This window comes from Chrysemys picta, chromosome 1 (genome assembly GCF_011386835.1).
Source record: "Chrysemys picta bellii isolate R12L10 chromosome 1, ASM1138683v2, whole genome shotgun sequence".
Classification (NCBI taxonomy): domain Eukaryota; kingdom Metazoa; phylum Chordata; order Testudines; family Emydidae; genus Chrysemys; species Chrysemys picta.
In genome coordinates, this window is record NC_088791.1 from 10,289,433 (window position 1) to 10,311,612 (window position 22,180).

The window sequence follows — 22,180 nt, forward strand, 5'->3', positions numbered from 1 at the left end:
CACGGGGAATCCAGTGACAGCTATAGAGATGCCAATATCACTGCCTCTAATTCTTCCCCTCTTGTTGATTATCCACTCATTTATCCTGGCACCTGTCTATCATTAAGAAAAAAGAGTGAGGTTTTGTTACTATAGCAACTTGCAGGCAACCTGCTGCGTTTGCATGAGCATGAAGAGAGGATTGTCAGGGGAGTGAAGGTGAAGGGATGAGAGCAGAGTTTGGGAGCCAGCTGCCAACAGCAACTCAATTAAGACACAGTCAAGCAGACATCTTGGAGCTTGGCCTCCACTGCGCCCCCAGCTGGACAGTGCAAGTTGAGAAAGGATCAGTGCTTTCATTCTAATTGGCTGAAGTCTTTGGAAACCCCTTAGAGTGCGGGATAGTTAAAGGCACAGTCCTACAGAGGCCCGTCCTTTCCGAGTATTTGAAAGGTGGAGGCTGGAGAAAGTCCAGAGTCACAGGTTTGAATCCAGATGTGGCTCTGGACTCCCTAGAGACTGAGGGAATTTCCAAAATGCGGGCTTGGTCCCAGCCCATCTCTACTGCAAACACCAAGAAAGGAGAGGACTTGGATCTTCAAGAGAGGGGTGTAACAGAGTAATGAGATGAGATTAAATAAGGAAAATGTAGACTGTCAAAAGACATTCCCTATCCATTAGATCTTAGATCGGTTAGTCTGCGATGTAGACAAGGGTGGAGTGGAAACGACTGAAAAGCAGTGTGGTTTAGTGGTTAAGGTGCTGGATGCCATCTCAGGAGATGTGGTTTCTATTTCTGGCTGTGCCAATGACCAGCTCCCCTCTCTTTGCTCTGGGAAAGTGAGTTCCCCTCTCTTTGCTCTGGTTCCCTCACTCCCTTATCTGTTTAGATTGTAAGGTCTTTGGGGCCGGAACTGTCTCTTACGGTGTGTTTGTACAGCACCCAGCACAAAGGGACTCTGATTTCAGATGTGGCTTCCAGGTACTATTGCAGTTCCAATAGTATTAATAAGCCCTGTCATTTGGAACATTTAGAACTGGGCTAGAGAATTGGTTTTAGGGAACAGTCTTGTACTGGCTGGGGATGGGGAAGAAGAGAGACTAGATGTGACCCAGCGCTGTGTGACTCCGTCTGGTTTTGTATTGCTTTCATGCCTGCTGTCCTGGTCATCTTCCAGCCAACGCACAGAAAACGGCATCTGCTTCTCATCTGCGTCTTATCAGGCTTCCTTATTCCTGCAGTGTTGTATCTGCCGGAAATCGCTGCTGGCTCAGGGCTGCTCTGCAGCTGCTCTCTCTGCTGAGGTCTCTTGCCAAATTGCAGTGGGAAATTGAGATTTGTTTCAAACTGGTTTGGTCTCCCAGTGCCCACCCCACATCTTGCCATTCCACTCCCCTTCCCAGCCACCTAACGTGGCCTCTGCAGGTCTGCTCCTTGTTGGGGAATTTGTCTGGCCTCCATGGGTAGTGGCTAACCAAGGACCTACTGCTGGGATGTGCTTGAACAGCACTGAGAGGTGGTATGATAGAGGTGAAAGAAGCCTCTGGCACCATATACTAACCATAACCCTCACTCTTACCAGTTGGACTAGTTGCTGTAGTGGTTTGAGCTTATTTATCCTGTGGGACAAAATAATCACAGAATGCAGCGTGGCAACATTTTGCTCTTCCCACCGCTACGTTGCATTGGTGTGAGATGATGCTGTTTTGCCTCATGCACTGATACAGTGTCACAATACTGTGATGCCCAGAGCAATCGTGGGACTTTCTGACTATCTAGCTTGCTGTCTGCAACACAGGACGTCAGGAGTGTATTATTTGGGAGCTGGTGGTTGCCACTAGTACAAGGAAGAAGGAAAAACCCCACCATTCAGAGCCTGCTTTGGGTGTTCACCTGCCTCTGAAGTATGTGGCTTTGTCTTTCCCCCATTTTAACTTCAGCTGCATTTGCTCCCTTGGGAGCTTTGAGCATCTGGGCCTGAGCCAAGGGGAAAAGCTCTCAGGAAGGGGCGATGTTAAGCCAACAGATAAAAGGTGACATTGCAATGTGTCTTCCACTCAGCCTGGGCTACTCCTTTCTCATAGTCCCGGGAGGCTGTGGCCAGACCCTCTCTTTGGCCACACATCTATTTGCTTTGGCTTGGGCTTTATCTCTTGCAGTCACCAATCTGTGGGAGAAGGAGGGTGGGAACAATCCCACTGTCACTCTCCTGACCTTCCAACTGCAGAGGCCAAAGGGTTTCAACTCCAGGTTTTTTCAAAATAAAAGCTGTAGAGCCTGATCCCACTCAAGTCCACGGGAAATTCGTCATTGAGCTCTGTTGGGCCAGGTGAGAATCTGAGCAGGACAGGGGTAGCCTTGAGGGAGGGGGAAGTCATGCAGCTATCACACCTTGGGGGCAAAAGGGAAGTGTCCCAAGAAGAATTCTGTCACAGGGTGGCTGGCCCTTTAAAGGGAGATGGGTCTCAGCCCCACCTGGGACACCGCCAGCTCTCCTCTCCAGGAGGGGAAAATGAAGCTCATGTGGTCAGTGGATTCATAGATTCATAGATTCTAGGACTGGAAGGGACCTCGAGAAGTCATCGAGTCCAGTCCCCTGCCCGCATGGCAGGACCAAATACTGTCTAGACCATCCCTGATAGACATTTATCTAACCTACTCTTAAATATCTCCAGAGATGGAGATTCCACAACCTCCCTAGGCAATTTATTCCAGTGTTTAACCACCCTGACAGTTAGGAACTTTTTCCTAATGTCCAACCTAGACCTCCCTTGCTGCAGTTTAAACCCATTGCTTCTGGTTCTATCCTTAGAGGCTAAGGTGAACAAGTTTTCTCCCTCCTCCTTATGACTTCATAGGTCATGTTCTCAAGACCTTTAATCATTCTTGTTGCTCTTCTCTGGATCATGGGACTGAATCAGGGGTGGCTAAGGGAGAGGCTTTGCGTGAAGCGGAACTTGAGCAAGAGGAGCTGCTGGAAGGAAGAACAATTCTGCCAACCCACAGTGCCTAGAAGGAAGGCTGTGAACCCCTAATCTAGAGGGGTGAGTTTGTGGGCCAGGCTGGCCAGGATTTAGTAATCCCAGGAGGAGGGCTGTGGGAACCCTGGGTGAAAAGGGAGCTCATTTTGCTGGACTAGGTTAAACAAACTAGACACCCCCCCGCAGAGAGTGGGAATGTTGTTTTCAAGATTTGTGCTGTGAGAATGATTTCTGCAAACCTCAGAGGGAAATCGAGGCAGGCCGTCTGCAGGGCTGTCCCACGCCATGCAGGGACGCTCTAGAGGTGGAGATCCTGTTACAAACTCCTGTTCACATATAGTCTTATTTTTCAGGGCTGTGTATGAGGTGCCCCGAAAAAAAGGCTCAGGTGCATTAAGCCATCCTGTCCCCGTGTGGTTTGGCCCTTCATTGAGCAGTCACACTCTCCTTTTATCCAGGGCTATCACACTGGATGGGCAACGGACTGTGCGCAAGATGCTCCAGAATGCTCTCTGCCCTTCCGTGCTGCAACTTCACTGCAACCGTGAGGCAGAAAGGAGCAGAGACTGCAAAAGGGCTGAAAACACTGCAGCAGGGGCCCTTGTGCCCAACTGGCATGACAGTTCCTTTCATCTCTGCTCCACTATGGGGGACTGGAAATGAGAAGATCTGGCTTCTGTTGCTAGCACCTCCATGGACTCACTGTGTGGCTCTGGGTTTTAACCACTCTGTGCCTCAGTTTCCCCATCTGTACAATGGGGATAATGATACTTACAATGTTACGGGACTATTCTGCGGGTTAATGATTTAATGTATATAAAGGGTTTTCAGATCCTCTGATAAAAGTCTTTGCAGAAGTACTGAAGATGAGTATCCATGTTCACTGAAAGGAGTCCATGCTAGAAAGCGGGATGCAGATTCATCAAAACTAGATGTGGAAAGATGTACATTGTTAGGTCATCCAGTTTGTGCAGAGCTGTTCTCTGCTCCACATTTTCTATGACTTTGTCCAATCCATTTTTAAAATTCCCAAGCAAGGGAGTTTCACAATTTAATCACTGTGAGCCCATGTCCACACAACATGTAGTGCAAGGGGACCTTTAGGTGCTACCATAATAGGAATGTTAAATATCAGTCCTGGGCAAAATAGTGGAATGTCTAATTTGGGACTTGATTAATAAAGAATTAAAGGAGAGTGGTATAATTAATGCTGGTTAACATGAGTTTATGGAAAAGAGATCTTGTCAAACTAACTTCAGGGACAGCATGGTCCAGTGATTAGAGTGGAGGGCTTGGACTTGGGAGACCTGGGTGTAATTTCTTGTTCTGTTGCAAACTTCATTTGTGACCTTGGGCAAATCACCTAGGGTATGTCTACACTGCACTGTCAACCCGGGTCTGTGGGACCCAGGTCTGTGGACTTGGTGTTTACAAGCCTGGACTTGAGCATCCACTCTGCATTGTAAACCTGGGCTTACAATATCTAGACTCAGGTCTCCCAGCCATGCCAACATGTCTGTATTGAAAGACACAGACTTTCTCGCATGGATCTGTGGCTTGAGCTACATCCATACCCAAAATGTCAGGGCTTGGACCCAAGTCATAGTGGGACTTGAGCTCTGGCCCATCCCCCTAGCAGAGGCCTGGGTTCTGAGTGCTGGCTGACCTGAGTCAGACTGATTTGTGTGTGGATGGGAGCAGGGCTTGGGCTGAGACCTGAGTCAGAGCCCAGGCCTGGTGGGCACTATAGGCATAGCCTTAAGGCTCTCTGTGCCTCTGTTCTCAACCTGTAAAATGGGGGTAATAGCACTGCCCTGCCTAACAGCGGGGTTGTGAGGATACCTGTAGCGGGATGGTCACCCGCTCTGGTCTTAAAGGGCTTAAAACAGCCCAGGAGAGGGCTGTCGCTGGGAGCAAGCAGTTCCCAGGCTGATTGGGGAAGCAGGCTCAGCTGTGGCCACGCCCCAATCAGGGCTCAGCTGGCCCTTATAAGAGGGCAGTGGGCCGGGAGCAGAGGCAGTCTCTCTCTGAGGGAGAAGGGCCTGGCTGCTGGGAAGCTAAACAGAGTACCTGAGGGGAGCAGGGCTGGGGAATAGGGCAAGGGGGCTGGGGAGCTCCCACCCGGAAAAGCTCCAGGCTGTGGCCTTGTCAAAGGCCAGAAAGGTACTAGGGTGCAGCCCAGGGTAGGCAGAGGCAGTCTGTCATAGGCGTGCGCAGCCCATTTCATTAGGGTGTGCACCCAGGGAGCGCTGCCCTGGCCCCGCCCGTGCCCTAGTCCAGCCCCTATCCTCTCCCTCCTACTTCCCCCCTCAGAACCCCCAACCCCCTCTGCTCCTTGTCCCCTGACTATGCCCACCTGGGACCCCTGCCCCTAACTGCCCCCCCAGGACTCCACCCTCTACCTAAGCCTCCCTGCTCCTTGTCCCCTGACTGCCCTCCTAGGACCCTGCCCCTACCTGTCCCCTGACTGCCCCGACCCTTATCCACACCCCTGCCCCCAGACAGACCCCCTGGGACTCCCATGCCCGGGACTCCCACCCATGCCCCATCCAATCCTCCCTGACTGCCCCCTCCAGAGACCCCCCACCCCTAACCACCCCCCACGGGATCCCACCCCCTATCCAACCCACCCTGTCCCCTGACTGCCCCCACCCCTTATCCAACCCCCCGGACCCCTTACCATGAGATGAGGCTCCTAGCCTCCCCGTGGAGCCAAACACTGCCCCGCGGGAGCCCTGGCCCCCAGAGCGCTGCGCATGTGGCGGCATGGCTCATGGGGGAGAGAGGGGGAGCGTGTCTGACTCCCCGTGGAGCCCCGGCCCCCAGAGCGCTGCGCGCAGCAGCATGGCTCCAGGGGAGCGGGGAGCATGTCTGCCTCACGATGGAGCCAAACGCTGCCCCGCGGGAGTGCGCAGCCCCGGCCCCCAGAGTTCTGCGCGCACGGCAGCAAGGCTCCAGGGGAGGAGGGAAGGCGAGGAGGGGCTGGCGGCTTGCTGCATTTGGCCGGGCGCTCCGGCCCGGGAGCGCGGGCCCGGGAGCGCGGACCCCGCAGCTTGCTGTGCCGGGGAGTGGAGCCATTTGCCCACCCCTGCATTAGGACGTGCCTGGGCACACCCCGTGCGCATGCCTATGCAGCCTGTGATGATTGGCTTATACAGACTGCAGTCAGCCCCAGCGAAAGGGGGCTAGATAGGGACTGGCAGTAGCCAATGAGGCGAGGTGGGGATAGTGGGTGGGGGTTCCCCTGGGTGGGGAGACCCAGAGAGCGGGTGTACTGCCAGGGGGCAGTACCTGAGGACGAGGGGCACCGGGTCTGGGAGGGACACGGGGGCCAGCGGCAGCGAGATACCAGCCTGCAGAGGGCGCTCCGGGTCAAAAGAGCTAATTCCCAGGACGACTGACAGGAGGTGCCACAGGGGTGAGTCTTGCCCCCGTTACAATACCTATTAAAGTCTGTGAGGGGCTTCGATGCTATGGGGCCATACAAGGACCTAAAATAGCTGGATTTCATTTTCTGATGAGAGTACAAGTTTGATTGATAATGGTAATAGAGTTGCTGTAATAGAGACTTAGAGTTCTGTAAGGCATTTGACTTGGTGCTGCATGACGTTTTGATTCAGAATGATCTGAAATCAATACAGCACATATTAAATGGATTAAAAACTGTCTCACTGAAATGTCTCAAAATGTAGCTGGAAACGGGAAATCATCATAGAGTGGGCGTGTTTCTGTTGGGATCCCGCCGGGCTTGGTTCTTGGCCCTACACTATTTAATATTTTTATAAATGACCTGGAAGAAAACATGACATCATTAGTGCGAAAGTTTGCAGAGGACACACAAATTGGGGGCATGGTAAATAATGAAGAGGGCAGGTTGCTGATACAGAGCGATTCGGATCACTCGGTGAGCTGGGCTCCAGCAAATAGTATGCATTTCAGTAGGGTCAAATGTAAAGCCATACATCTAGGAACAAAGAATGTAAACTACACTTCCAGGGGGCTATCCTGGGAAGGAGTGAGTCTGAAAAAGACTTGGGGATTATGTTGGCTAATCAGCTGCACATGAGCTCCCAGTGCAACACTACGGCCAATAGGGCTAATGGGGTCCTTGGATAGATAAACAGAGGAATATTGAGTAAGAGTAGGGAGGTATTGTCTCTATATTAGCACTGGTGTGACCACTTCTGGACTACTGTGTCCAGTTCTGGTGTCCACACTTCAGGAAGGATGTTGAAAAACGAGAAGATTCAGAGAAGAATCACAAGAATGATGAAGAATGATCATGCTGTGATGAAGCAGAGAAACTACCAGCCAGCACAGCAGAGGTTAAAGAGAACCTCTGGGCCCAGCTAGCCCCGCCCCATTATACCCACAGCCAATGCCAGGCCTGGAGGGGGAACAAAAGGAGAGAACCTGGCCTAGTTTGGGGCTAACTGGTGCAGACAGGCGCTAGCTGCCTCCCTAGCTGAGGGGAAGAAGCATTAGCCAGCCAGCCAAGGCAGCCAACAGGGAGTGAACACTGTCTCCCCATTCCAGGGAAACTGCGAAGGGGACCTAGGCGCTTCCAGACCTGAGCTAACTGAGTGAGCGAACCCCAGAGACATTGCGGGGCTCGTCCTCAACAACTTGTGGGTGCCCTACCCAAAGGAGCCTGGGACCATGGCAAGGCAGTGCTCAACACTGGACTAGAGGGGCCGCACCGCAAACTGAACAGACTGGTAGGAAGTAGCCCAGGGCAGCAGATTTTGACTTCCTGCTAGGAGACACCCCCCTCGCCCCCCATTTAGGGGTTGACATACACAGGGCCCTGGGCTGGGACCCGGTGGAGAGGGAGGGCTGAGGTCCACCCACTCCCAGCCTCAAAGTCTGAGGCTCCTCAACCAAAGCCTATTCTGCCCTATCCTCCTCCTCACTGCCTAGGCACCAGAGGTATCTCTGAGAGCACAGATGAGACAGTCTCATCACCTGGCCCCAACCCCGCCCACAGCAGCGTGGAGCTGCAATTGCAGGGAAAGTCCTGCTCAGCCCACTTGCCCTGGGCTGGAGCATGCTCCGTGGTGATGGAGTCACCAGAGTTTTTAGCTGTGATGCTCTAACAAGTCTCTATGGTGCATGTTCACGAAACAGGCTCATGTTGAAGAATTTCCTGACTGGAAAAAAAAAATTGAGAAAAAAGGTTTTTAAATGGTCGTAATGTTGTATTTAGACATTTTCTGGTTCTAAACAGCTTTTCATCTTGAAAGTTAACCTACTGAGCGTGAAAAGGGGGTTTAAAAAAGAAGAAAAGGTCAAATTTGAAACAAAATGTTTTGAAACAAAATAGTTTGCCCAACATGGGGCAAAAAAAAAATCACTCTTTCAATTCACTAATATGTTGGAGATTTTGGCTTTTCATCACAATTCAAGATGGGGAGATGTTGAACTCTCAAATATTTGCAGGCTGGGAAGAAAGGTTTCCCAGACCTCTGTAATTCAGCTTTTCCCCTGCCATCTCCTCCCAAAGCTTCGTCTTTGTGTCAACCCGCTGTGCTTTACATTGCCTGCTGCCAGCGTGCCAGTGAAAGCCCAGTTGAATGGGGAGCTCAGACTGGACCCCAGCCTTTAGAAAGTGTTTCATCCCATCTTCCGTTGTGATTGTGACTGTGACAGACACCAGCCCATTCAGGGGCTCTTATGTTTTTGATCAATAACAGACCCAATTAGTAGTATTTCAGTCGAATCTTGAAACCCCAATCAAGAATCAGAGCCCCATTGTGCTTGGCACATCTAGCCTTTATCCTTCCCCATCAGCCACCTTCAGGAGCCACGCAGTGATGTGAATCTTCCACACCAGATCAGCAGCGATGACAGAGCTCAGGGAGGTGGCTCCAGCGAGCTGCCTATGTTGTGCACCCACCTTTGGATTGGTGAGTGTCGCCCCAAATTTTAACATCTGAGTGAGGCACTTGTGTCTTATTGTTTCTTGCTTTAGATCAATACCTTGAACGCTGCAGAGATGCTGGCAGCAGCCCTGGAATTCAGTATGTGCAACCACTTCCTACGCTCTGTCCTGCAGCCTTTTACTCTTCCCATGCAAGATCCCCATGATCAGTGGTGTGAGCGGGGCCCGTTGGTCGCAGTGGGATGTGCCAAAGTAAAAGGAATAAGTGGCACCATGCAGTGAAACTGCGTTTCCAGCTGGTTCATGAAATGATGCTCTTTAATCACTGCCAACCAGCACCCTGGAGACGTCCCTGTTTTCACGGTGCAGCTTCTTATCCCCACTGCAAGGAATCAGAGAGCGTCTCCAGCAGGAAGCGTGCATCCAAACCCCCTGAACTTGGGGAATGTTTGAATCCAGGTCTGAGCTTCAAGCACAGGGCTGCCCAGAGGAGGGGGCAAGTGGGGCAATTTGCCCTGGGCCCCACAGGGGCCCCTACGAGAGTTTTTCGGGGCCCCTGGAGCAGGGTCCTTCACTGGCTCAGGGGTCCCCTGAAAACTCTCATGGGGCCCGGGCCCCCGGAGCTTCTTCCACTCCGGGTCTTCGGCGGCGGGGGGGTCCTTCCGCTCCGGGACCCGCCGCTGAAGTGCCCTGAAGACCAGCGGTAGGGGGTCCTTCCGCCCCGGGACCCGCTGCCGAAGCGCTGGGTCTTCGGTGGCAATTTGGTGGTACCTTGAGGTCTCTGCTGACTTGGGATGGATTCATCCCTCTGTGTAATTCAAAGAGAGGGTCTTCAGTCTGGCAGCACCAACTCTAATATACAGCTGGCCAATACACGGAGAGGCAGAGTATGCGGCCAGACTGGGGGCCAACGTACAATCCTGAGCTTGCGTCTTTGTTGTCCAGGATGGGAGGGGCTGGGAACGTGGTGCTGTGAGCACCACATGTCCCCCAGGGAGGAGCAGGGAGAAGAACCAGTGCGCCAGGCCCTAGGGTGAGGATGAAGGGAGCACTCGATCTGACACAATCAGGAAGGAGAGGAGACTGCCACCGTGTGAGGCCATTGGAGACACCCCCACGTGCTCACACACACTTTGACAAAGTGCCAGTGGCTGCAGTATTGAGAGAAACCTAGGGCTAAGGAGGGGGATGAAGAGAGTGGATAACATGCACTGTTAGTGACCTGTGTGAAATGAGGTGGGCTTAATGTAGTTCCTGGTGCAGGGGGGCCCACATCACTGCAACCACCATCATATATCCTCACACCTCTCTGGCTGTCACGACACAAAGGCCAAACAATGGACTATGAAGCCTGAATTTATTTTCTGTCTTTCCACCCCAGTTTTGCAGCACCTAGTGTGGTAGTCACTCCAGGTCACAAGTGGCACATAGTGCTAGAACACAGTAGACAAAGCCGGCACTGGACAAGTACTTGTTCTGCGGCTAGAGGACTAGTCTCCAGGGCTGTCAGGCGGGCACCTTTCCCGAGCACTAAACCTATCCGGTCGTGGCAAGGGCAAAAAGGGGCTGGGTAAGGGAGGTGTTAAGAGGCACCGCAAGGTCTTACGTGACAACATCCAGGGCATTACGAAGTCTGCGATCCGCCGCTTGGCTCACCGCGGCGGCATGAAGCACATCTCGGGGCTGATCTATAAGAGACCTGCGGCGTGCTGAAGGTTTTCCTGGAGAACGTGATCCGCGATGCGGTGACCTACGCCAAGCGGAAGACGGTGATGGCGATGGATGTGGTGTATGCCCTGAAACGCCAGGGGCGCACCCCGTACGGCTTCGGGGGTTGAGCTGGCTTTTAACGCAAAACCAAACTCTCATTCAATGTCTAAGGACACAGACCTGGTCTTTGTAATGGAATCCCTGACAGACCCTTAACTAAGATAGAGTTGCTGGTCGCCACAGTTATGCCAGTCCTCAATTATTCTGTTATTATCTCTGCAGATGTTTACACTTTCCATAAATCCCACTGCCTTCTCCTCATCAGCTGCCTTTAAGGTTATGGGCATTTTCTTTATATATTATTACTTTTGCTCTCCCTCAGTCACTCTAATGGCATTATAAACCTCGGAAATACAGATAAAATATACGGTGCATTAAACAATTCTTTGGCCACTTGAGCTTTTCGTAGCCAGTTTGATTGCTGCCAGTGCCGATGTAAATTTGGAGGATGTATATCCAGAAATTTATGAAGCCTGGAATCCTGCTGGCAAAGCATTGACCTGATTCCACTTTATCACCTAATAACGTTCCCCGATACCCTTCCTGTAAATTTTAAATTTAAGTTTACAGCAATAAGAATTAGTGGTGTAATAATGTAAACATAGTGTGCACTGTAAATCAACCATGTCCACCTGCCCCGTGTACAGAGATGGCTTATTGCTTCACCCACGTGCACTGGTTTATTCCACTGGGATTTTTTGGGGAGAGTGGCTGTGTGTTTTTAAAGGAGTCTAAAGGTGCCAGATTGCCAGCCCTATGGACTGAAGCCTTGTGTTTTCCCATGCTGCACCTGTATTGTGGGTCAATACAAGGAAAACTTCCCCTGCTCTGCCTTCCCACTATCTCAGTCCTGACTTGGAAGGATGAGCTTTAAGGGTGAGAGGGGCAGGGCCGGATTAATCTTTCGTGGGTCCCAGTGCCCAGACCATGGCCCCACTCCCTGCTACGCCCACACTGAGGCCATGTCCCTGCTTGGGCTCTTCTCCCCAAGGCTCCGCCCTTACTCTGCCTCTCATTTCTCCTGGGCATTGGGTCTTGTGGGGTTTGAATGAAGAGGGTCTGGTGATGGTGGTCAGAGGTATCAGTCCAGCAGGGGGATTCCAGTTATAGGAGATGGAGTGAACAAAAGCATAAAGATGGCTGTGGGAGGAATGGACAAATGGGGCATTGAGGATGGCGGCCCTGGCAGAGCGGATGGGTAGGACTGATGAGGGACCAGGTCAACTCAGTCAGGAGGGGCAAGGCTATGCATGGCCTTGACTGTGAAGAAAAAAAATCTGAATGTGACATACTGGAGAAGAAGGAGCTGGTGGATAGAGTCAAAAGGCAGGGTGTTGTGGTCAGTTGGATAGCCACGGCAGTTGCTCTTAGTGGCTGTGTCTTGTATGGAGTTGAAGCTAGAAAGGAAGAGGTTTTGGTAATCCAAATGGGGGATGAAGATCTAGCTCTGTCTGTCTTGTCATTTGCCGGACTCTCTCCAATGCACATATCACTGGTAAATGGGTACCAGTGCCTGCTGAGTCCGCCAGTGAAGGTGTCAAGTCAATTAGTACCAACACTGATGCTGATCCTCGTAATCCACGTGATGTTTGTATTAGCCTGTTTCTCACCCATTGGTGCTGGGCTTTAAATGGCACCTCTGCTTGAATCTCACTGCAGAAGAGCTGTGCAATGGGGGGAGAAGAGCAGAGAGAGAATGGAGGGGAGATGTGGAGCTTTCATCACCTGAATGCTTTGTGTGAGACTAGATGGTAGTGGTGAAGGTATGTGGTTTTGCCTCTCCCAAACCGGGAGCCCAGGGACACAGCGAGGACATTGAGAGATGCATGTATGTGGCCAACCTTATGGATGCGGTACCTTTTCCCATTTAAAATACCTGGAATTTAAAATAGTTAAACAAATTTCTCCCCTTTAGTGTCCAGAAAATGGAACAATTTGGTCATGACACTTAAAACCAAGGTTCTGATCATATGTGGCCATCAAAGATCCCCACATGCTTTTCATAAGAGGAAGGGGATCAACCCAAATCCTGGCCAGATCCTAGCTCTGGTGGAACAGCGTTCTGGTGAGGTGTCAAAACTTCATTAATGTGTATAGATGCAAACATGCAGAAGAAAGTCACTCATCTGCTCTCTGTTAAGCCACATCCATCATGGTCTGCACAAAATTGGAGATCTCTCTCCATCTCTCAGCAAAGTTTTAACAGAAGCTCCTGTAGAGGGGTCATTCAGATACTATAGTGGTGAGGCCCATACTAGAAGATATATAGAAGTCTCATATTGCCAAGACTTAAGGACCAGTGGGATCCAGTGGATATAATGTACTTGGACTTTCAGAAAGACTTTGACAATGTCCTTCACCAAAGGTTCTTAAGCAAACTAAGCAGTCATGGGACAAGAAGGAAGGTCCTCTCATGGATCAGTAACTGGTTAAAAGATAGGAAACAAAGGGAAGGAATAAACAATCCGTTTTCAGACTGGAGAGAGGTACATAGTGGGACCTGTGCTGTTCAACATATTCATAAATGATCTGGAAAAGGGGGTGAACAGTGAGGTGGCAAAGTTTGTGGATGATACAAAATTACTCAAGATAGTTAAGTCCAAGCTGACTGTGAAGATCTACAAAGGGATCTCACTGAACTGGGTGGCTGGGTGACAAAATGGCAGATGAAATTCAATATTGATAAATGCAAAGTAATGCATGTTGGAAAAAAATAATCCCAACTATACATATAAAATTAGGGGCAAATTAGCTGTTACCACTCAAGAAAGAGATCTTGGAGTCCTTGTGGAGAGTTCTCTGAAAACATCTGCTCAATGTGCAGTGGCAGTCAAAAATGCTAACAGAATGTTAGGAACCATTAGGAAAAGGATAGACAATAAAACAGAAAATATCATAATGCCACTGTATAAATCCATGGCATGCCCACATCTTGAATACTGAGTGCAGTTCTGGTCGCCCCATCTCAAAAAAGATATATTAGAATTGGAAAAGGTGCAGATAAGAGCAACAAAAATGATTAGGAGCATGAAATGGAGCAGCTTCCATATGAGGAGAGATTAAAAAGGCTGGAACTATTCAGTTTAGAAAAGAGATGACTAGGGGGGGGGGGGGGGGGATATGATAGAGGTCTATACAAGCATGAAAGGTGTGAAGAAAGTGAATAGGGAAGTGTTATTTATCCCTTCACATAACACAAAAACTGCGAATCATCTGATGAAATTAATAGGCCGCAGGTTTAAAACAAACTTAAGGAAGTACTTCTTCACACAACACACAGTCAACTTGTGGAACTCGTTGTCAGGAGATATGAAGGCCAAAAGTATAACAGGGATCAAAAAAGAATTAGAGACGTTCCAGGAGGATCTGTCCGTCAATGGCTATTAGCCAAGATGGTCAGAAATGCAACCCCATGCTGTGGGTGTCCCTAAACCTCTGACTGTCAGAAGCTGGGACGGGACGTTAGGGGATGGATCACTTGAAATTGCCGTTCTGTTCATTCCCTCTGAAGCATCTGGCACTGGCCACTGTCGGAAGACAGGACACTGGGCTGGAGGGACTATTGGTCTGACCCAATGTGGCTGTTCTTATATAAGACGTTGTTATTTTTGAAGCTATAGAGCATACTACAAGGATTTATAAATAGTGAAAACTGAAACAACCATTGACAAAATGAGGAGTCTATTTCATGCTGTAGCATCCTTGGTTGTTTTATTCTCTGTTCACTGACCTGCTAACTGGCAAAATTCAGCCATTTGCAGTGGGAGTCTGTGCCAACAGGCGAATTACGAGCTTTGAGTGTGTGCTTATTAGCTTAATATAAAGAGTTACACAAAATTATAGAATTAAACTCCACAAGTTAAATACATTAACAGGGATCCACTCTGTAACGCGTGCCTTGTATAAATGAGATTAGTTGTTTTGTTCCCTTGGAATCTGATCCAACTCCCATTGGAGACAGCGGAAAGACTCCCATTAATTACTAATCAGCGGTCGTGGGATCAGGCCCTTACATACTTCAGTCGTTCAGGGTGGGTCTGTTATGGTTTCTGTACACACAGGGCAAGAGGTGCTTTTCCAGCCTAAGTGACATGTATTTCAGATTAAGGAAAACAACAAAGGAAGAACAAATGTAGTGTCCATGACAGTGTGCGTCTCACTTTCGTGAATCCCCCTGCCACTAGCAGGCAGACTTCTTACCTTTAACGGTACAGTACTGAGCAAACACCCATAGCTAATTACCTCAGAGTATCTTCGGGATCAGGGTTATTTAGCTAGTTCCTCCTGACCCTTCGTACAAAGTAAGTGTTGGAGGCAGATTCGAACCCGGGGCCAGGACTGAGTGCCCTGGCTTTGTACTGTACATCATCCAAAGAAATTGCCTTTTTAAATTTCAATTAGAAAGAACATTAGGTCAATCAGATAAAGCCACATTGTGAGAATTTCCTCTTTATGGCGCTCGCCTCTCCAATTATCTATAATGAACTTCCTAACAGAGCCGCAAACCTTTTTATATGCAAACGAGTCCTTTATTGGGGTTGCCGCAACCACCGCTTGTTAATGAACTCGAAACAAGTGTTATCAGAAAGGTTACGGTGCTTGTGGGGAGCGGTTGGCGGTGGCGGCGGCAGGAGGGTGGGGACCGGGATAAAGGGAAACAAGAAAATTCAGTCTTGGGGCTTGGAGTGACTCCCAGGTAATATCTCCCCCCCCCCCCCCCTCAGCCTCCCACCTCGTTCTTAGGCCTTTATATTTGATGTATGTCAAGAGAATGCCCCGCCCCAGTGGCAGATAGGGTTTGCTCACCATTCTGCCCCAAGGTTTTGCTGTGTAAATGTGTCCCCACTTGCGGCCCTGTACCTGGAGGCAGAAGCCGTCACTTGGGTGGGTTTCTGGGTGGTGCAGGAGTGGGGGGTGAGTTTGGGATGTGTTCTATGGGAAGCTTCGCCACAGGTGACCCTGGCTAGAGTGCCAAGCCCCTTCTGAGGCAGGGAGAAAACCAGGGCTTTCAGTCGCCTTTGGAAGCAGGCACTCTGTGCAATGAAAGCCAAGCAGCATGGCTAGCAATCAAACTGGAAGTGATGCAGCGCGTGCCCGGTGCCTGGCTCCCTTACAGAGTTTAAACTCGGACACAGTGTTCACTGATGCGATCGCTGAGTGGGCACCTGCTTTCGAGCAAACCTGGGGCCTGCTGAGGGAATTTGCATTGAGACCATGAGAACTGTGCAAGGCCGAATGATTCTCACCAGAAACATGGTGGCCTTCATGGATTCTGGTGGCATTTCCGTTTCAGATTTTGGATTTGTAACTGTAGTGAACCCCACGTGGATCCAAACGAACAGGTATCTTCATCCCCGAGTCTCTGCAAAATTGAGCCATGACTGGGGCCCATTCACTCTGGGAGCCTCCCCGTTTCCATTCCACCTGCCCCCACAGCCATCTGCCTTTCTGTTGATCTCTATAACATTGGGCTGGCCTCTGCCTCACTCCCACTGAGTAGCAGTTTAACCCTTGGGCCAGGCCTGAGGTGAGGTGCTACCTGCTTTGGAGGCTCCGGTGAGGGTGGCGTGGAGCCGTAATACTGAGAAAATCCTCCTCCAGTTGGCACAGGCAACAGTATAGCCCCTTAGTGCTGCCAGATTGGCCTTTGTTCAAGGCTGGGCCGGATGCATTCCTGTCAGGGATGGCTAGGGGAAGTTGTCCCAACCCTGCCATGGTGCTAAGTCCATTCAAGCCTGTATGAAACTCAGCCTTGGCAAAGCCTCGTTGAAGGCAGAGTGGCTGTTTCCGCATCGAGAATCCATTACTCTTAACAGTGCCATTGCTTTCCCTGAATGGATTCACCCCTGTATCCCCGGGGGCAACTCCGCAAAGGTGGAAGGGGGCTTGTCTGGGGGGAGAACAGGTTTTGCCAGAGGCAGGCAACATCTGAACCGGGCTGTGACTCAGTAGAAGCTCCTCTGAGGGAAGCCGCTCCCCTGGTGGTCACGTCCAGCCTCTCCTCAGCTGTGCTGGCTATCTGGGGAGTCCCTGGCAGACACGCATCACTTCATCTCTTGGCAGCAGCTTTTCTGAGGCTCTTAGTAACATAGCGTAGATGTAGGTGCACACAGGTGGCAATGTCAGGACAGATCAATGGACTATCCAGTCCAGTGTCCCCACTCAGACAATGGCCAACTGCCGATGCTTCAGGGGCAGGGGTGAAAACCCCCCCACCTTAACGCATCTAACTTATCCCATGTGGTGGGTGTGGCTGGGATATCTTCTTGACCCCAGTAGAGAATCAGCTCATACTGCAGTGTGACCACTGATGTCCCTCGTCATTCTATTCCTAGCTGGTATAGGTGCCGACGTTACATGTCGAATCCATTTCTCCATCTTCCTTAGATATTTGCCTCTGTAAGATACTCCCGGCACCTCAGGAACAAGTTCCCAGACTCTCTCAAGCCATAAATCCCACTGTCATGCCCTCCAGTTTCCTCCCCACTCCTACATCAGTCATTCTAAACCTCCCCCTCCCGCGCCCCTACATGCCACCTACACAATAGCCTAGGGACATACATGGTTCACCTGCATTTGCCTGTATAGATTATAAAGATTGTATTCTCGGGTGCTTTTTGTGTGAACAAGCAAGACAAAGTGAAACGGATTGCACGGTGTGCTTGATGTAGCAGACTCTGCCTTATGGTGCTCTGACCCCGGCAGAGGGCAGGCGGTGTGAAGGATTGGGGGCAGTGCAGTGAGAGATCCCTGATGATAATCTCTCAGGCCTTGTCTGCATACAGAAGTTGTTAACTAAAAGTGTGACGTTAAACAGCTGTAGGTAACTGGTCTAACTTTGTATGGGGACACTCCGCATGGGTGTTAAACCTGGCTCGCTTTGGTTTAGCTGGCGATGGCGAAGGTTTAAACTCAGGTAAAGTGCCCACCTGCAGAGTTGCGCTGGGTTAGCTAAATCAGTTTAATTGCACGCCGTTGATTCCGTGTGTGTGTTTGTGTGTGTGTGTGTGTGTGTTGAGCAGGTCTTATGCTCACAGAGCCCCTTTGATCCAAACTGCCTTCCCAATGCCCCCAAAGAATCGACGAGGCTTATATTCCTTCCCCTTCTGAAAGGCAGGGTCAGCCCATCTGTTGGGGGCTGGTCTACAGAGCCTCCTAGATGGGCCTGAGCCATCAGATTCCCTTCCAGCGCTGATCATTCCCAACATTTCAGGATATTTGGATCCAGGGTTTTGATTCGTCCCTTATTCGTCCCTCCCCTTGTAGTAGGTGAAGCCTGAACCCCCGATCGCAACCCCTCCAAATTTAAGGCACTTACATTTTGTGGCGTGATCCCATGTCTAGCTGGAACCAGCTTTTCTACTGCGGGTTCGTTGGCTAGTGAGGGTGGTGGTGCTTTGTGCCTATACCCAGCCTTTCTCGTTCAGTGCCTTGGCAATGGAGCAATGCTGAGTCCAAGCGGAGAGGGACTCTTTATAGAAGTTTCCCACCAGCTGATTAAGGCACAGGCACTGAGGAGTTCTATAGGGAGTTTCTTCCAGGCCTCATAGGCCAAGTCTGCAGTGTGTGGGGGGGGGGGGGGAGTGAGGGGGTATTGGGAGGTATATGTAGAGCACAGCAGGACTCAGGGTGGGGCATGGAACTCCTACTAACTGGCTTGGCATGTTTTCTTCTCTCCCCCCAGGACTGTCCTCAGTTGCTCCAGGCAGACAAGATCCTGGTGCCGGTGGAAGTGATCAAGCCAATCACCCTGAAAGCCAAGAACCTGCCACAGCCGCAGTCGGGGCAGCGGGGCTATGAGTGTATCCTGACTATCCAGGGCAACGAGCAGCGGGTCCCCGCCCTGAGGTTTAACAGCTCCAGCGTGCAGTGCCAGAACACCTCGGTGAGGGAGTCCCGCGGGCGGGCCCTTTGCGGGGTGTGAGGGGGGGCGGTGAGGGGAAGGAGCCCCGCAGTATTGGCCTGGTGGGAACCCTGAAGGAAGGTGACAAATTCCTAGTTTCCATCCCTGTTTACTGCAGGGAACAAGCTGCCCTCAGATCAGCCCCACACGTACCACTGCAGGTGGGCCCCTCACCGACACCACAGCGCGCTCCTCACCCACATTCGCAGGAGTGGGAGCCACGCTTCACAGCTCCCGTGGCCTGGCTGGAGATCGCGGGGAAGTGCTGGCTAATGCCTGGGAGGAAGCTGCTCAGGCTGTCCTCGCACAACTGCTATTGCACTTTGATCCGGGCTGAAGCCCCCCCTGCCAGTCCAGCTCTGAGCTTCCCGCATAGCCCTGCCGATGCACCTCAGTCCAGTCATTAGGAACTTAGCCTAAGACTTAAGAGACCCAGGTTCGGTTCTCTGTTCTGGCCCAAGGCAAGTCACTTAGGCCCAGATTCCCAATAGTAGTTAGGCTCCTATCTCCCATTGATTTCAATGGCCCCTGACTCCCTTTGTGAAGCCCACCCTCTCTGCTTCAGTTCTCCCTCTGTAACGGGGGGCTACTAGCACCTCCCTGCTCCCCTGCGGGGTGTGAGGCGGAATCCATTAAAGGTGGTGAGGTGCTTGGAGATCTAGCAATGAAAAGTGCTACATCAAAGCTAGGTTTTATGACTAGATCCGCTGCTTTTAGAGTCCTGGGGCATCACGCACAGCTAATTCCAGTGTGTCAGTCCCGTCCTTCTACTCCCCTTGGCATTACAGTGCTGGGTGCTGCACGCGACTCTGCCAATGCACTTCAATCCCGATTTGCGGCGCCCCTTGTTGTAGCAATGCTGGGCTGATGTCCACTGCTCTGTCGGGTCTCTTCAGCTCTCATGCAGCCGCCCCTGTGGTTCCAGTCCTAACCTACCACGTCTCTCAGCCCCGCCCATTTCACCACAATGCCAAGTTATTACCCTAGTATTATAATCCAGAGCACTTCTGCAGTATCTTCTATCCAATGATCTCAAAGAGCTGTATAGACATGAGTTAATTGAGCCTCACAACCCCCTATCAGAGAGGGATCATCATCTCCAGTTTACAAATGGGGAAACTGAGGCACAGACTGTTGACGGGCCTTGCCCAAGGTCACCCAGCAGGTGAACGGCCGTGCCAAGACTTGAACTCAGTCCTAACCCCTAGTCCCCTCCTCCACTAGTCATGAGTATCCTGACATGCTCAGTTTGTCCTGAAGGAGAAGCCAAATAGATGAAACATTTGTTCAGAAGGGCCATCACTTGGAAGCCAAAGCAGCAGCTGTAAAGGAAGAATATTTCACACCGTAACGGGAAGAATCAAGATTAACACAGTCAGTACCGCCGTGATGGGGCCAAATGAGAACCCAGATAGACGGGCAGACAAAGAACAGGGCGCGTTAATGGGCCCAGAGCGAGAAGTGGTGTGGAATGGTTAGAATCACAACCTCACCCTGCCAGTGATTACTGTGTGACTTTGGGCAAGTCATTTTCCTCTGTGCGCTAAATTTCCTCCCTGTGTGACCCAGGATTACTAACTCTGCCCTGCCGCACAGGGTGGATGTGAGGAGCGTGGGAGGAAGAGCCAAATGTGGTTTCTTACTGAAGCTGGTTTTCCAGCAGTGTGTCAGAGTGTGGAAGGGTTTTTCAAGGCAGAGGTTGCCCAGGCAGGGTGATTTCATGTATAGATTTTGCTGTATTATTATTATTATTGTTGTTGTTTGATGATTTATTACTCAAAGGCCTAATTACAGGCATCAGCCACTTCACCCCAGCTCCAGCGCTCAAACTCAGGCAGTATTCTGTGGCATTAAACAGCATGTTGAAGGTTATAGGCCGTTAACCGCATTTTATGATCAGTTACAATTGAGCATTTCCCCATCAAAGCCCCTGTTTGTCCCCCTGCTTCCATTACTGGGGAGCGCTTGAGTTCAGGACTTTGCAGAAATTTGTGGTTTGAAAAATGAAGAGCCCATTAAACACCTTCCATTTCCTTTCATGTGAGTGAGAGCCGGAAGTTAAGAGGAATATTATAGGGATCTGCTAAGGTCTTTATAGCTGGCCATAAAGCTGTAGTGGGGAGACAAAGCAGCCAGCTAGTCTACGCCGCGAATTCCCAGGGACACTATTAGATGGTTCAGTATCAGTCTGGATATAGATACAGTGAATCCGGTGCTGGATTGGCAGCCCCGGAGATGAAGGTCAGGATTTTCAAATGTGCCCAGTGACTTAGAATATCTCCATTTTAGGGGGGCCCAGTTTGAGATACCTTACATGGGCATGGGGAGCAGCAGGGCAAGCTTCCCCCATATGCCCCTCTGTGTGTCTATAGCGACCCCTCTCCGGGTGAAAATGACATTCCATCCGCATGGCCCTTTCAGGCCTTGGCTTCCTTGCTGGGACTGTCACGAGGGCCCCCCGGGCGTCCCTTGTGCTGATGGGGTTCATTACTTCGCCGTCAGTCCCTGGGAACTGAGCTCTTCAGGGCAGGGAGTGGATCTGCCTGTGCCGGTACTGCCAGATTCTCCATTCCAGCCGAGCTGATCTCAACACAGGAGCAAAGGAGGTGGGTTTAGTCCACCCTTATGCCTCCCAGATTCTGTTGCCTTCTGGGAACCAGTATGGTCCCAGGCATAAACTAGAGCAGCCCCAGGGATTGAGCTAACCTGCACCCTGCTACAACCGTCCCTCTACAGGCTCTGGCAGCAGTCCAGAACCGCTAGGGTGCGGCATGCTTTAGCCAAACCCCTTATTTCTCCCAGTAAGCCCTGTCCTTACCCAGCCCCACTAGCTCTTCAACACAGAAAAAGAAATGCTAGGCCCAATTTCTGATCTCAGTTATGCTGGTAAATTGGGAGTAACTCTCTTGAAGTCATGGGAGCTGCTTAGGATTTACACTGGAGTAGCTGAGATCAGAATCGAGCCCTTACTCTACTGGCCTTGTGGAGTTACTCTGGATTTACACTGGGGCAGCTGAGATCAGAATCGAGCCCTTACTCTACTGGCCTTGTGGAGTTACTCTGGATTTACACTGGGGCAGCTGAGATCAGAATCAGGCCCTCTCGTTTTAAATAGTTACAACTTCAATTAAGCAATGTCCTGAGGCCACTGGGAGGGGATCAGCCTCTCTGAGTGGCTGTCAGTGATGTTGTACGCACCTCCGGCACTGGAAGGCTGAGTCCAGCTCTGCCTTGTTTTCTGGCCTTCGTGGCAATATTTCATTTAATAACTGCAATAAGTCACGCCAGGCAGTGCATTTCGGAGCAATTATTGCTCTTGTCAGGTGGTTTGAGCCTCTCCGCCTGGGCCTCGCGCTCCATCACAGCACCCAAGGCATGCAATTATCACCCAGACAGACCCTGCCTGCCGTTACATATTGCACGTCTTATTCCGTGTGCTGCAGCCAGGCTGGCCCAAGAGTGAGGGGATGAAAGCAAGGAGTGTTGGGGAAAAAAAACCGATCAGGAAGAACGGCCGTAATGGTGAGATCTGTTAGCGCGCAGAACAGTCTCCCCTGTGGGAAGCAGTGGGAGCCGCGCCGCTTGCAGTCATTTGAAGCTAGACTGGCCAAAGCTCTCAGCAAGCATCATGCTCAGGCAGCTGGCAGGCGGGTGAGAGATGGACT

The 22,180-nt window shown here is 50.9% G+C and overlaps 1 protein-coding gene and 1 pseudogene across 7 annotated transcripts in view; both read left to right on the forward strand.

Annotated features, from left to right (window-relative positions):
- Positions 1-22,180, forward strand: part of PLXNA4 (plexin A4) — a 658,514-nt gene that overhangs the window by 494,190 nt on the left and 142,144 nt on the right. For 6 of the 7 annotated variants that reach the window (XM_065552899.1, XM_065552917.1, XM_042843227.2 and 3 more), the window contains one exon: positions 18,297-18,497. In XM_065552899.1, the coding sequence (XP_065408971.1) occupies positions 18,297-18,497 (201 nt within the window). Of the gene's footprint in view, positions 1-3,419; positions 6,753-18,296; positions 18,498-22,180 lie in introns of those variants that run through there. The other variant, XM_024106308.3, reaches the window with a different exon arrangement.
- On the forward strand, positions 6,812-10,741 carry LOC101936339 (histone H4-like; annotated as a pseudogene).